Raw genomic sequence first — 13,045 nt, 5'->3', positions numbered from 1 at the left:
AAGATTGCCTTTGAACTCCTTGCTGATGCCATGCTGGAATCAGAGATGTGTGCCCAACTAGTAATTTATTGCAATTTAATAAATTCTGACACGGGGAGACACAATGTGTCCTCTAATGTTTCTGCCTGGGCTATTCCTGGCTGTTGGGTTTTTCTGCTGTCCTGTGAAGGATGGTGGGGTGCTGTAAGGCCTGGGAGCCCCAGATAGACCCCCCCCCCACAGATGACCTTCCTGTAAAACCAGACTGTGGCACTGACCTTGTAAAGCTGTTGAGAGAATATCACATGCCAAGCTGCTGCCCCTACCGTCCAGAACTCGCTAGTGTGGGGTCCTATGAAAAGCTTGCTTGCATGGCACAAGGAGGTTATGATTGGTTTTCATGAGAAACTACTCATTGTAGGCCAGGCACAGGGCAGGTGGTTCCAGTGCTCCCTGAGCCAAGGCAGGGAGACATAGGGCAGGATGCTCCAGTCTTTCCTTGGCCTAGCCCTCCTGCTCGCTAGACTTTGTCTCTCAAATCATTTCTCTAAGAGATCTGGGCTACAGCCTTGCCCTTTTATGGCCCTTTAACTCATAGGACCAAGGAAGGAACTGCACAGAAGTTTCCAGATTCTGCCAGTTAGTTTTGCTCCCTTTCTTTGACTGCACCCAACACTTCCAGGGCTGCTGCTTCTTTAACATTCGAAGCATTTTCCTGCCCTGGAGCCTTTCATTCCTGGATGCTGGGAACACTGTCTGCCCTGAAGCATTCTAGGCCTTTATGTACGCCTGCTCAGATACCCCAAGCCTCAGCCTGCACCCTGATCTGCTCCTATGTTCACTGGGCCCACTACTCTGGTTTTTAAAGCACAGACCAGGATCCTATCACTTCCCTAGATAAAACCCATCCGTGGCTGCCAGATGTGACAAGATAAACACCTAGCTCTGCCAAGGGGCAGTGCCAAAGAGATGGCAGCTCGTTCACAGGCCTACCCAGGCCAGTCTCTCTGCTCTCTGGGGTTTCCGTCAAATTGCAAGGTCAAGAGCAAGGTTGGGGGTCAGAAATGAAAAGCAGGGTACACACCAGGCTGACAAAGCTTCCTCATAAGTCTCAGCCATTAACTTCAGTCCACCACTAGGCTACCTTGGGGACTCATGTCCACAGGGCTGCAGGGAAAATGGCACGAGTCTTTTTGTTGTTTATTTTCGTGTCCATACATTTGGCCTGCAAGGATGTGTGTGTACTCTGTGCAATGCCTGGTACCTGAAGAGACCAGAAGAGGGACTGGGGTTACAGACAGGTGTGAGCCCCATGTGGGTACTAAGAATCAAACCTGGATCCTCGTTATGAACAAAAAGTGCTTCTAACCACTAAGCCATCTATCTCTCTAGCTCCTCTCCCTACCCCTTTGTTGTTTTGAGACAGAGTTTATGTAGCCTTGGTTGGTCTGGAACTTACTATGCAGACAGGGCTAGCCTCAAACTCATAGAAATACACCTGCCTCTGTGGTGGTTACTTTGAGACGTGTAGCCTAAACTTCCCAGAAACTTGGGTCTTTTTGGCCTTCCCCAGTCTTCCAAGCTCTGGGTTTATACATGTGCCATTGCACCCGGCTTCAGATCAGGATTCTACTACAAATGCAAAGCTAACAGAAGGAAGATTCTGCCACCTTCTCAAATACATGGCCAAGCTGTGGCCAGAGGTGACAGATAACCTGGAGTGGTAGGTGGTTCAACCACCAGTAGACTTTGGGAGAAGCCAAGACCTACTGCATGCTTTGTTGTTTCCTACTGCTTACTGACCTCAGAACTCGTGGTACCCACCTAGGCTTCCTGACATGGCAGAAGTGAGAGAATTGGCCCCCTCAGTTCATATTCACCTATGGTAGACAGAACTGGGATTCCATGAGAATCACATCAACCTTTCTTCCAAGGGCAGTATCCCCATGACTTAACGGAACCCATTTCTTCGAGACACAGCAGTGAGGAAGAAAGTCAGCTTGGTTCAGAGGGCTTCAGAACCCAGATCCCTTCCTTCAGACTCACTTGACCTCACCCTCACCAGTTCTTAACCCATCTCTAGGACAGCAGGCTCTCCCAACTCATCAGGGACAGCATTCCACTGTGTTCTAGGGGTGCACATGGTACCAATCCACCCCAGGTCACCCGGCTACTGCTTCTTAGGTGAGACTGGCCCACCCATTTAGGGGTAAGAGAAACTACCCCTAAATCCTATTTGGTCCCTATTTGCCCAATCTCCTACTCCTCCCATCTAGCCTCCGTACCACACATACCCAAGTCTTGAACTGGCAGGCCTGCACCTTGCTCATTTATAGCTTCTTTGGTTGCTGAATGCACGATGGCCCAGTGTCCTCCTACAGCTGAAATGGGAGGGCAACTGACTGGCAAGTAGAGGAAACGTCTAGGATTCTGAGTGGCCCAAGGCCAGAGCCTGGAACGTTTCCTGGTACAGGAGGGTAGGTCCAACATGTGCAAAGGGTGAAGGGCAAGTACTAGTGGCCCCTACCTAGTCTATAACCTGTGGCAGGAACTGGAAAATCCCCAAGTTCGTATGTGCCTACTGTTCTGCCTCCTCATTCTCCCCAAGCCTATACTTTTTCTTTCTTCCTTCTTGTTCTGTGTAGCCCCGGCTGTCCTGGAAATTAGAGATCCACCTGTCTCTGCTTCACAAAGTTCTGGGGTTACAAGCATGTATCACTACTCACAGCTAACACTGCACTTTTCATAGCATGACATTTACTGTTTGTCTCCTTCTACTAGGTAAGGTACAAGTGCCAATGACGTAGGGCCATGATTTCCTTAAACAGGATATGCACGTGTAAACATTAGACAGACACAAACCTGGCAATCCCAGCAAGGCAAGACAGGGTACAGTGATTCCTCTGGAGGTTGAGGCATAGGCCTGGGTTGAGGCTGAATTGAGTGCTACATGGGAATAGGCCATTTTCCTGTAGGAAATGGGGAGCTACTACAGATCTGGTGCTGAGTCCCTGGTTGCTGACAGTGCAGTCTAGCAAGGCCAGCAAGGCTCAAGTGGGGGCAGTTGGCACAGCTTTCTCGTTTGTCCACAGCAGCTTACTGTTCTGGCTTAGAAAGGCCCAGTCGGGACAGAAAGCCTCATGTACTGTATTTGTAAAGGGTAGCCAGGGCTTCTCTAAAAGGAGGTTGGAAGAGATAGTCAGGCCAAGGGACCACAGAGTGAAAAGCTAAAAGGCCGTTTTTTTCACTCTTAGTACAATATGAATGTTCCCAGTTCCTCCAGTGGTTTGGAGATGAAAAGGTATATTCACCTGTCAGTCATTCACTCAAGAGAAGCGGGCCGGTAAGTAAGTCTCTGGGAATATCTGCAGAGAACAGCCCACTTACCAGCCAAAGATGTAGGAATGGATTGTTCATCCCAGCTGCTCAGTCTTTTGTGGCCTCAGCAGTTTTGGGGCTCACAGGGGCCGGGGCCTTGCCACCTCAGCAACATTATGCCTGCAGCCCCATTTCAGTATGGGGAGGGATGGGCAGGGAGCCTTGCTTGCAAGCACCATAAGGCGCCAGGGCCACAGGCAGGCAGAAAAGCACATTCCCAGCCAAGTCCTGGACAGAACCATCTTTTGGTTCCTGAGCTTCTGAGGTTAACACTGGGGATCATAAGCCCAGCTGCTCGATAAACACTTGGCTGTGCTTTTTGGCGAGTAGGTGGGGCTCTTACTACAATCTCTGGCCTGAAAGTGGAACATTTCTTGTACTTGTGACACTGTTCCTGGGTGATAAAGGAAGTCACTGCATCTTCCCTGGGAATTTAGGACCCCTCACATCAGGTGGGGGTAGGGTACTCACCTTCTGGCTTAAGGTGTAATGACACTCAGCAAAGTGAGGAACAAACAAGAACCACAGGCATTAAAAAGCTTAACATTAGCATTTATTGTTATTGTATAGAGCCATGTTACACATGCTTGGTGCTTCAAACTGAGTTATGTTTTCCTGGATGCGAAGCCATCTGATGCTTGATGCGGATGCTTTAAATACTATAATATTTCTGTGTCTATGATCTATGAGCTAAGGAAAAACCAAGGACAATTTCAGAACAGCAAAGAACACTTAAAAAGATGTACATGACACACAATGCAAAGTCCTTGAGCCAGGGCCTACACGAGTTCCCAGAAAATGAAAACACAACTTTTCCTGTCATTTGTAGACACCAGGGTCTAACAGCTGCTGGCATTATAAGAGGCGAATCTGGTACTGATGCCTTTTCCCTCCATTATGCTATATATGTAGACACCATGTGGCCCCAGGCAGGAAGACAAAACAACCTGGCACAGCCGTCCATTCCCAATGTCATTTCTTAGGGTGTCTGAGTGGACTTAAGTAGTATCATCAAATCTGCCACTCTATGGAATGCCAAGCAACGTGCTGCCAACTAATACACCCTTTTCCTCAATGAACTCCAGAATGCCGGCTGGGCACACCTTGTACCAGTTTTGGAAGGTGCACCCTGCCTGATAACCTGCTGCCAACATTCAGCTCCAATGCTTCATTACTGTTTTTATAAGAGACAGACATTTGTTCACAACTGCCACCCACCTTTCTTATACGTCTAAATAATGTCCCAGCTGGAGGATGATTTTCCTGGCACCATACTGACCAATTCAATTAAGCAAAAAGAAAATGCCAGGAAGCCTCTTAGCCACACACCTATCCTCTCCCGCCTGGTGCCACTCATCCGAAGGACTAGTATTTAAGCCATCTGAGGCAAGCAAGGCACCTGAGCACACCCTGAGAACAGCAACAAGTGGTGGGAAAAGGTCAGTACTTTGGAGACCTAACCAGTCTGGTCAATGCTGCTGGGAAGTGAGTGATTTGAAGCATGAAGTACCTTTTGTTCTGATCAGTCAAAGAGCAGGATATGAGGGTGTTCGCCCAGAGTTGCAAGCAAGCACACATGCCTCAAAGTTCTGACTTAATAGCCTGAGCTGAAAACTTAGGTGGAGTGCAGCTGCCAGGACCTGCTAGGCCTGGACTCTGGAAGAGGTGCTGAAGTCACACTAACACCAAAGGGGTTGCAAAGCCAGATAGGGGCCTCTTAGGCCAGAGCCAAACAATCCGGACTAGAAAAGGAGCTGGCTTTAGCAGCCAGTAGGACTGCTAGGACAAAGACTTTTAGTAGTAATGGCATTTACTGGCAATTGTGTGCTCACCCCTGGTTCTGACTCCCAAAATTCCTGCTCTTTTTGTAGGCTAGATGTTGAGAGAATAAAACATGAACACTGCAGACTGACAAAATCATGCCAATTCTGGAGCACAGAGGGAAGGAAGAAGCAGTCAGGTCTCTCTGCCTGTGGTGGGGAGTGGGTAAAATTAGGGACAAGACTTCCTGGGTCATAGACATACACTCCAGTGTGAGTGATCTGAGGTTATACCACAGGTGAGTCCTGCACAGTGGGAAGGTGGGTGGTGCAAAGTCAGGCCAGCACCATTATCACTCCTGGAGCACCACACACCTCACTAACAGTAGGTTCTCATCTGTAAAGACACAAGCTACAGGTCTACCTAGAAACATGGGCAAGCATTGCACACACCATCCCCTCAAAGGGTCTTATATCCCCAAACTTAGCAAAACAAGTGGCATTCAGAAGAACCTGTGCATGGAAACCAAATAGGGGGAAAAAGTCTTGGGTTTTCCTCAGCTCCTCCGGCCTGGAGTCTGGGCAAAGCACACACATCGGCTAGGACCACCATGGTGCAAGCTCAGCATCTCTGTGGGAGATAAATGTCACCCTACAGTGACAGCTCTGTATACAGATATGCCCCCAACCCCACTACCAAAGAGGGGCAAATAACAAATTCAAAAATAGAAAACAACATCTTATTAGGTGTAAACTTATCCTCTGGAGTTTTTACATTACATTTGCTAAAAACATGCATTTATTTCTGCTCAGATGTAAGAAAATATGTCTATCAGTATTACTTACAAATCAGATTCTCTAGACAATGGACTCACTGTTAGAACACCATTTCTTCAAATTTTAGTAAATTACATCTATAACAAAATAATAAATTCTAACAAGCAAAATGGGTTTAAGCCAAAGCCAATGAGAAGCAGCTTTCCCCTGGCCACTGCCACTCATGTTAGTTCCCTATGCTGTGTCCTAAGCCCAAACTGTAGTCAGCAAGGACCTGCATACCAAGCTGTCTTTGAACCCCAAATGAACTCCTAACAGAATTTAACTGCACACTGAGAAGACAACGCTAACACAGGAAGGGTGAAGACGATGACTGTTCCACTCAGACAAAAAGGGACAGAAGAGATGGACGAGGGCATCTCCCAAGGAATCAAGGCACAGAAGATGAGGCCTCACTCCACACAAAGGCCTGACTCTCAGGGTGGCTGGAAGGCCTTGCCACAGCACAGGTCTGCTCTGCTGTGAAGCCTTGGGCAAGGGTCTTAAGGAAGTGCCAGGGCCAGGCTCAAGGGTGGCACAACATTGGGTGAGGGAGGACAATGTGGCTCTGGACTCCTACTGCAGGGCAATTGGGAAAGCTCAACCTGATGGGAGGGAGCGAAGACCTGGGTGCTCACAAAAGCACTGGCGAAGCTCTGCCCAGGCCTGGCAGAGAATCACATGGGGCACTTGGCTTGGAAGGGGCCCCTCCTTAGGCTTACCTCTCTCCTGACTGCCAGGCACAGCAAAGCCTGCCATCCAAGCACAGCTGGGTCTGCTGATGAGCTCAGTCCCGTCAACTACTCATTGGATAACAGATTCTGGACGAATAAAAACAAGTGTCCTAAGTTACGATTTTCATTTATAGTTCAGAAGGCACTTCAAAATTCCACAGAGCCACAGGGTCACTGTTTCTAGGTCACCAATCCTCCTGGTGAGGCCATAAGAAATCGAGCTAAGTGTTTGACCGGTTGGTCTCCCGGCCTCTTTGTGACTAAATCTGGTATTGGTTTTTGTCATTTACCTTATAGTTAAGCATTCAGCACAGAAAGACAGACAGTTAGGTTTGCATTTTGAATAAATGAGATTTTGATGTATCACGGCAGTTTATAAAATATTTAACAAGTCTGGTATTTGACTAAGTAAAATTCAAAAATTATATTCATACATTGAAGAGGTCACAACATGACAAGTCAAGTACTCACTGAGTACAACTTTCTAATAATCTAATCGCCTTGCCGCTCTGCCCTTAGTGTGTTTACAAGCATCAAACTGCTACTGGCACTCAATTGCTACATCTGCTAGCATCTAATAAGGACTGCACTGGATTTCCTATTGGACAAGCCAAGGAGCCACTGCCCTTGAAGGCAGCCTGAGTGATGAGGAGGCCCATGCTCCCTGGTGCACTCATTGCCAGTTGGTGCCTCCCATTCAGAAAGCATCAGGCCCCATGCAAATCTATCACTCCCACACGCACCAGGATATCAAGGGCAATCCTGTCGGACTTGGGCCATCTGGTGTACTCTGAGGTAGTTCCTTAGCTTGGGGTGCCTACTGCCTACTCTTCCGGAATTCAGGGCATGTAGGAAATATTAAGTGTCTATGCACGGATCTCATCACAGTCACTGTCACTGAGTGCAAAATAAAGGAAACTCGAGTTGTTTTATTTAGCTTCCAATTTCTGGGAGGCTCAAGAATTATAAGTATTCTGGACAACAGAAGAAAATAAGGCTGTGCTTACAGATCTCTTTCTGCCATAATCTTTCTTTAGGATCGCTATTTTATTGTTGCCCTTTCTGTTACACGGGATGTACACATCAGGTGTTAAAAGGTACAATACATTCTACAACTGAGCACCACTTTCTGTAACTGAACAGGCAAAGAAATTACACTGAACATCAGCATCTGGCAGTATTTTTTGGAAAAAAAAAAGTGACTAAAATGGGTTTAAATTGATTAACACTATTAAATCACATCTAATATTTGATACTACATGATTCAATACAGCTATACGATACAATTATACAAAATGTGTTAACATCAAAGAATACAACCAAAATTAAGATAGCAAACAAAACCTATATAACTTTTTTGTACAGGAAAATACTTTTGAAGTATGCATGTAACTGCCCATTCTTTTAAAGAAAATCTACCGCAAGCAAAGTTATCAACCTCCAGAAAAATCACACAGCATTACTAAGCATATCCCCAAAAAGTGTACAATATGCACACTTGGAAAATACAAAATTAAAAAAATTGTAAGCAACAGGTGAGCTTCATATTTATAAGAATGTGAAAAGAAGTCCCATTTTTAGCACTGTTGTATAAAGAATTGTCTTTTGATGCGAAGTTCATGAACTGTCCTCCTGTTGGGACCACACTTTACAAAAACACCTTGTTTTTGAAACGAGATTACAGAGCAAGATAGAGCATCTTAGCAATGTCATCTTATTAAAGTATTTTTTAAATTTTACTACTTTATCAAAACATGTCCCTTAGGTGTGTAGGATTCATTTTTAAAATTCTTCCTAGAAATAATATACAAAGGAGAGGCATATTTATTCCCAATCACACTCCCGAAGATGCTTCCCATGTTCGAGAAGGTCTCTCTTCTTTTCACTGGTTGTTTTTGGCTTTAGCGTGTGTTAAGATGTGAGATTTCAGGTTAGTTGACTGAGCAAACTTCTTATTACAACCGTCGAAGGGGCACACATAGGGCCTGTCTCCGGTATGGATTCGCACGTGCGTGCGCAAATTGAAGTCCAGTGAAAAGCGCTTCCCACAGCCTTCGAATGTGCACTGTCAAGGAAAAATCAGACATCAACCCACTTGGCAACTGGGACCAGACCCTAGGGGTCAATAGTACATTGCTTGGATAGAACCACCTATTATTTTACTGAGCTGGTCTCCTTCCTCCCCTGGAGAACCTTCTGGGAATATTCTAGAATTGACAGACAGGGAGGGATCTGACACTATAAGCCCATGGCTAGCTCTTGTTGTGCTAAGTGCCAGTTTAAAGTTCTAGAGAAGACACCCCAGAAAGTAGAATACAAATGATTAAGATATTTAATGATGCCAACTGTCACAAAGAATTGTGTAACAGACCCATTCACTTCTATAAGCAGCACTGAGTGTCACCTGAGGCACACGTAGCCACAGCACCTCATAAGCACTCCATCAGTAATTCAACATACTATTCACTTCCAAAACAAGGGACCTTTGAATCTCTGTGAACACACTAGAAATTTAGTATGGGCTTACTCTCACATAATCCTGTTTTTCTCAACAGACAGCACCACCCAGTATCCAACACTCGCAGTCACACAGGAACTCAGGCAGACCTTCAAGTAGCCATACCAGGAATGGGAATAAAAGTCCACCAACCACCACCTGCATAACATCACCACCCTGCCCAGTACCCTAACCTGCAGTTTGGGGAACAGGAATTGGCTCTACCTGAAAGGGCTTCTCTCCAGTATGAACCAGCTGGTGTCGTTTTAGCTTTGAGCTCTCAACGAACGCTTTGCCACATTCTGCACAGACGTGGACTCTGGGACCGTGGGTGTGCAGGTGCTTTCTCATAGCAGAGTTATCCCTGAACATCTTTGTGCAGCCCTTAAAACAGAGAAAGAAGCTTAGTGGTTCACACTGCAAACTGTGAGAAAGGACTCAACCACTCAACAGCTTTTACTGATGTTTTTTTACAGCAAACAACCTCCCCAGCCCCCCTTTAACTTTACTTAGCATCACAGAACATTAAGCTATTTGAGGCTATTTAAGACAAAAATAAATAAATAAATAAATAAATAAATAAATAGTAAAAGAAAAAAATCAGACAGCTGAGAAAAAGGCCTTATTATTTATGGCAAACCCGTGCTTTACAGATGAGGAAACTGAGGCTTAGAGATGTATCGAAGTAGACTTGCCCAAGGTCACACTACTAGCAGAAGCCAGCCAAGCTGGGAGTAGAACCCAGCACCCTGGCTTCCAGCTATACCACAGCCGCCTCACCCAACTACAGTCCCCAGATGAAGTAACAGAAGCACTGAGAAATAAACGGAGTTAAAATGACGGTAGTCCACCACTACCTTTGGTGGGCCCCGTATTCTGTGCTGCAACAATGGGCTGTCATTCTCCATCGCCTACTGTTCCCTCTTCTCTCTTTGCCTCTTTCCCCTTCTTGACAGAGAAAGAAGCAAGAGGGTCTCCAAGGAATGGCAACTACAGAAGAAATTTATTTGGTGAGACACTGGGAAAAGGAAGAGGCAGGCAAAGCGATACCAGTGCGGGGGAGGCAGATGGATGTGTGGTGCCCGAGAGCAGCATGTCCTCAACAATTTCTTCTGCAGTTGTTGCCCATGATGGAGTGAGTGGGGAAATGGTGAGACAGCATGACAGAAGGACAGCACAGGTCACCACTAGACAGCTTCACAGGCAAAAGGGAGGGGAAAGCCAGTTTTCCACCTTGACCTCTAGCTTCAGCTCCCATTTATACAGAGAAGCAAAGAGATCCCGGCACTTATGGCATAACAGTTTTCAAATGCGTCTTAATTTTGACAGATAAAAGCCACCATGCACCCTAAACCTCCATACTACAAGCATTTACAAGGAGTACAGAGACTTTTAAGTACATGGTCTTCAGTAGTCATCTATCAAAACATACTTATTCTTCTTCAACTGCTGTTTTGGCAAATTCTTTATTCCATTAATGGTTTCTTCCCCTTAGTTTCTAAGCATTTATTATCTTTTCCCCCGTTTAAACCCAATCAAATTTGAAAACTGACCACCACCCCCAAACACCTCAAACTGCTTTTCAGTCATCCCCCTTTTAAAGACCAGAGCTGCTTTTGAAAACGGTTATGCTCCTTCCTAGTAGCACAATTAACAAAGTAAAAAGAAAGAAATTACCAAGTTTTTATTTGGTCTATTCTAGCAACATTCAACATAATCTTCAAGTTTCAGTCATGAGCGTAGAGTCTTGTGAAGATTTATGGGTGAGAACAACCCACTGTCTTTAGACAGACTTGTTAATGATCCAAAACAAACAGACCTAACACAGCACAGTCAATATACAGAATAAGAGCACTGGCCCTAGAGCAGCCCCACTTAACATATTTAAGTGTCCTTTACTAAACAAAACAAAATTAACTGTCTTGTGTTTATAAACCAAAAATTCTAATTCCTCGCTCTGTTTTAGTTACAAAAGTAAAAATCAAAGTACATATTCCTTACAAACTGTCTGAAGCCTAAGCAGCAACTAACCAACACTCCCCTCGCATTACTTACTTTATGAGGGCAAGCTATTGTTCTTGGAGCATCATCTTCTTTAATTTTCCTTGGCTTCATTCTTATTGAAAAAAAAAAAGAGAAAGAGAAAGAGAGAGAGAGAGACAGATTTGTAGGAGTGGGTCACACTAGACAAGCATAAATCAAACAGTCCCGAGACTGCTCCTTGTAGCACCAACACTAAGCTCATGGTACTCCCCTTCCACAAAGGGAAAGGACCAAACTGCCTAATCTGCTGAGCCAGAAAAGCAAAAGGTGCTCTTCCGACATCCTAGGTAAGTGCTGGTACTCCAAAAGGCTGCATTGCTGCCTCTTGAGAAGCTGGTGCGGCTTAGAATGGCACCATCAGCACCATTATCGTGTGACTCCAACATCTGCTCTTCCCACCTAACCCCGTCAACAAAAATAAATAAATAAATAAAACCCCACACAGATAGACAACCCTGACAACTTACCCTAAATCATCATCTGCTTTTGGGGGGGGAAGGGGTTGGGTTTCAAGATGGGGTTTTTCTTTGTAATAGTCCTGGCTGTCCTGGACCTCACTCTAGACCAGGCTGGCCTTGAATTTATAGAGATCCACCTGCTTCTGCTTCCTCCATGCTGGAATTAAAGGCATGTGCACCACCATTGCCTGGTGAGGAACTGCCATTTACACTGCTTCTAAAGTATTCATTTTGGTAGTAATAGGAGATGACAGTTTTTACAGAATTGGGGTTTTGTCACCACAGCTATCTTATTTTTACATTGCTGGCTGTGGTTTGGGAGCTCTCCGTGAGAAAAGAACTTTGGTAGTAAGACAGCTGGGAGAACCCCAGGTGAGGCTACTATCTACACAGATTGCCAACAAAGAACCTGCCCACCTGCTACTTCCTCAAGCAGCCTTGGTTTTCATGAAAACTTTCTCTCCAAACATTCCCTACAAGTCTATGTATGATCAAGGGACAAAAAAATGAATTCATAGAAAACTATAAAAGATTTAAAATTTAAAAACAGAGCTTTTTATCCCTAGCTCTGCCACATCATACTCTTCCATGAAAGTTGATATCTAAACAGTAACTAAGCCAATGGTCTCTTAACACTAACAACAGTGTACCAACCAAAGTGACTTGTAACAGTAACAGAGGCTCAGGTTACTCTTTCTACTCAAACCTGGGGAGAGGGTAACTGGCCCTCCCTACACTGTCAAACCCTGCAACCTGGCCAAACCTTCCATACCTAGAAAAAGAGGAAGCTTCTACAGTGCCTAATGATCAATCTCAGAATATTCTTCCCAATTCCATCCCTGCAGACAAACTTTAAGTAGATTACCAGTATGCCAGTTAACAAGCCATTACTTAAGTGCCTGCTCTTAACTAGTCTTTGCTGGTCTCAAATGCCTGTTGTCTTCACTTAAGTGCTAGGATTACATTGTGTAATCTTCACCAGTCTCTGTTGCTTTAAATGCCAGTAAATCTTCAAGTTTGGGGTTCAGTTCAGAGTAGGGTAGTCCGGTGCTACTGCGCCACCTAGAGGTTAGATCAGCCTGCCTCTGCCTCCTGACTTTCTTTGCATTCTTAATGAGGTGTTTAGAAAGGGGCTGTCGGATACATCGGATACATCCCAGACTGCTCTTGAACCTGCCTTGTAACACAGGACTGACCTTGAACTTGTGACCTTCCTATTTCCACATGTTAAGTGCTGGTCACAGATGTGTCACCATTCCCAGTGGCGTTATTTTTTTCCCTTTAAAATATCATTTTCAAAAATGTGTGCTAACATTCAGCATTAATTTTTTTAATATTTTATTTATTTATTTATTTATTTATTTATTTATTTATTTATTT

The 13,045-nt window shown here is 45.0% G+C and overlaps 1 protein-coding gene across 1 annotated transcript in view; it reads right to left on the bottom strand.

Moving 5' to 3' along the window:
* Positions 1-3,888: 3,888 nt before the first annotated feature.
* Positions 3,889-13,045, bottom strand: part of Yy1 (YY1 transcription factor) — a 27,573-nt gene continuing 18,416 nt past the window's right edge. Inside the window, exons 3-5 of the mRNA XM_050154684.1 lie at positions 11,220-11,280; positions 9,390-9,548; positions 3,889-8,732 (exon numbers count right to left, since the gene is read on the bottom strand). Coding sequence (XP_050010641.1) covers positions 8,550-8,732; positions 9,390-9,548; positions 11,220-11,280 — 403 coding nt within the window. The 3' untranslated portion in view covers positions 3,889-8,549. The remainder of the gene's footprint in view (positions 8,733-9,389; positions 9,549-11,219; positions 11,281-13,045) is intronic.

The sequence above is a fragment of the Alexandromys fortis genome, unplaced genomic scaffold, assembly GCF_014885135.2.
Source record: "Alexandromys fortis isolate MF-2015 unplaced genomic scaffold, M_Fortis_MF-2015_v1.1 scaffold_91, whole genome shotgun sequence".
NCBI lineage: Eukaryota > Metazoa > Chordata > Mammalia > Rodentia > Cricetidae > Alexandromys > Alexandromys fortis.
Note: the sequence above shows the minus strand (reverse complement) of the source record. Positions and strands in the feature narration are given on the sequence as shown.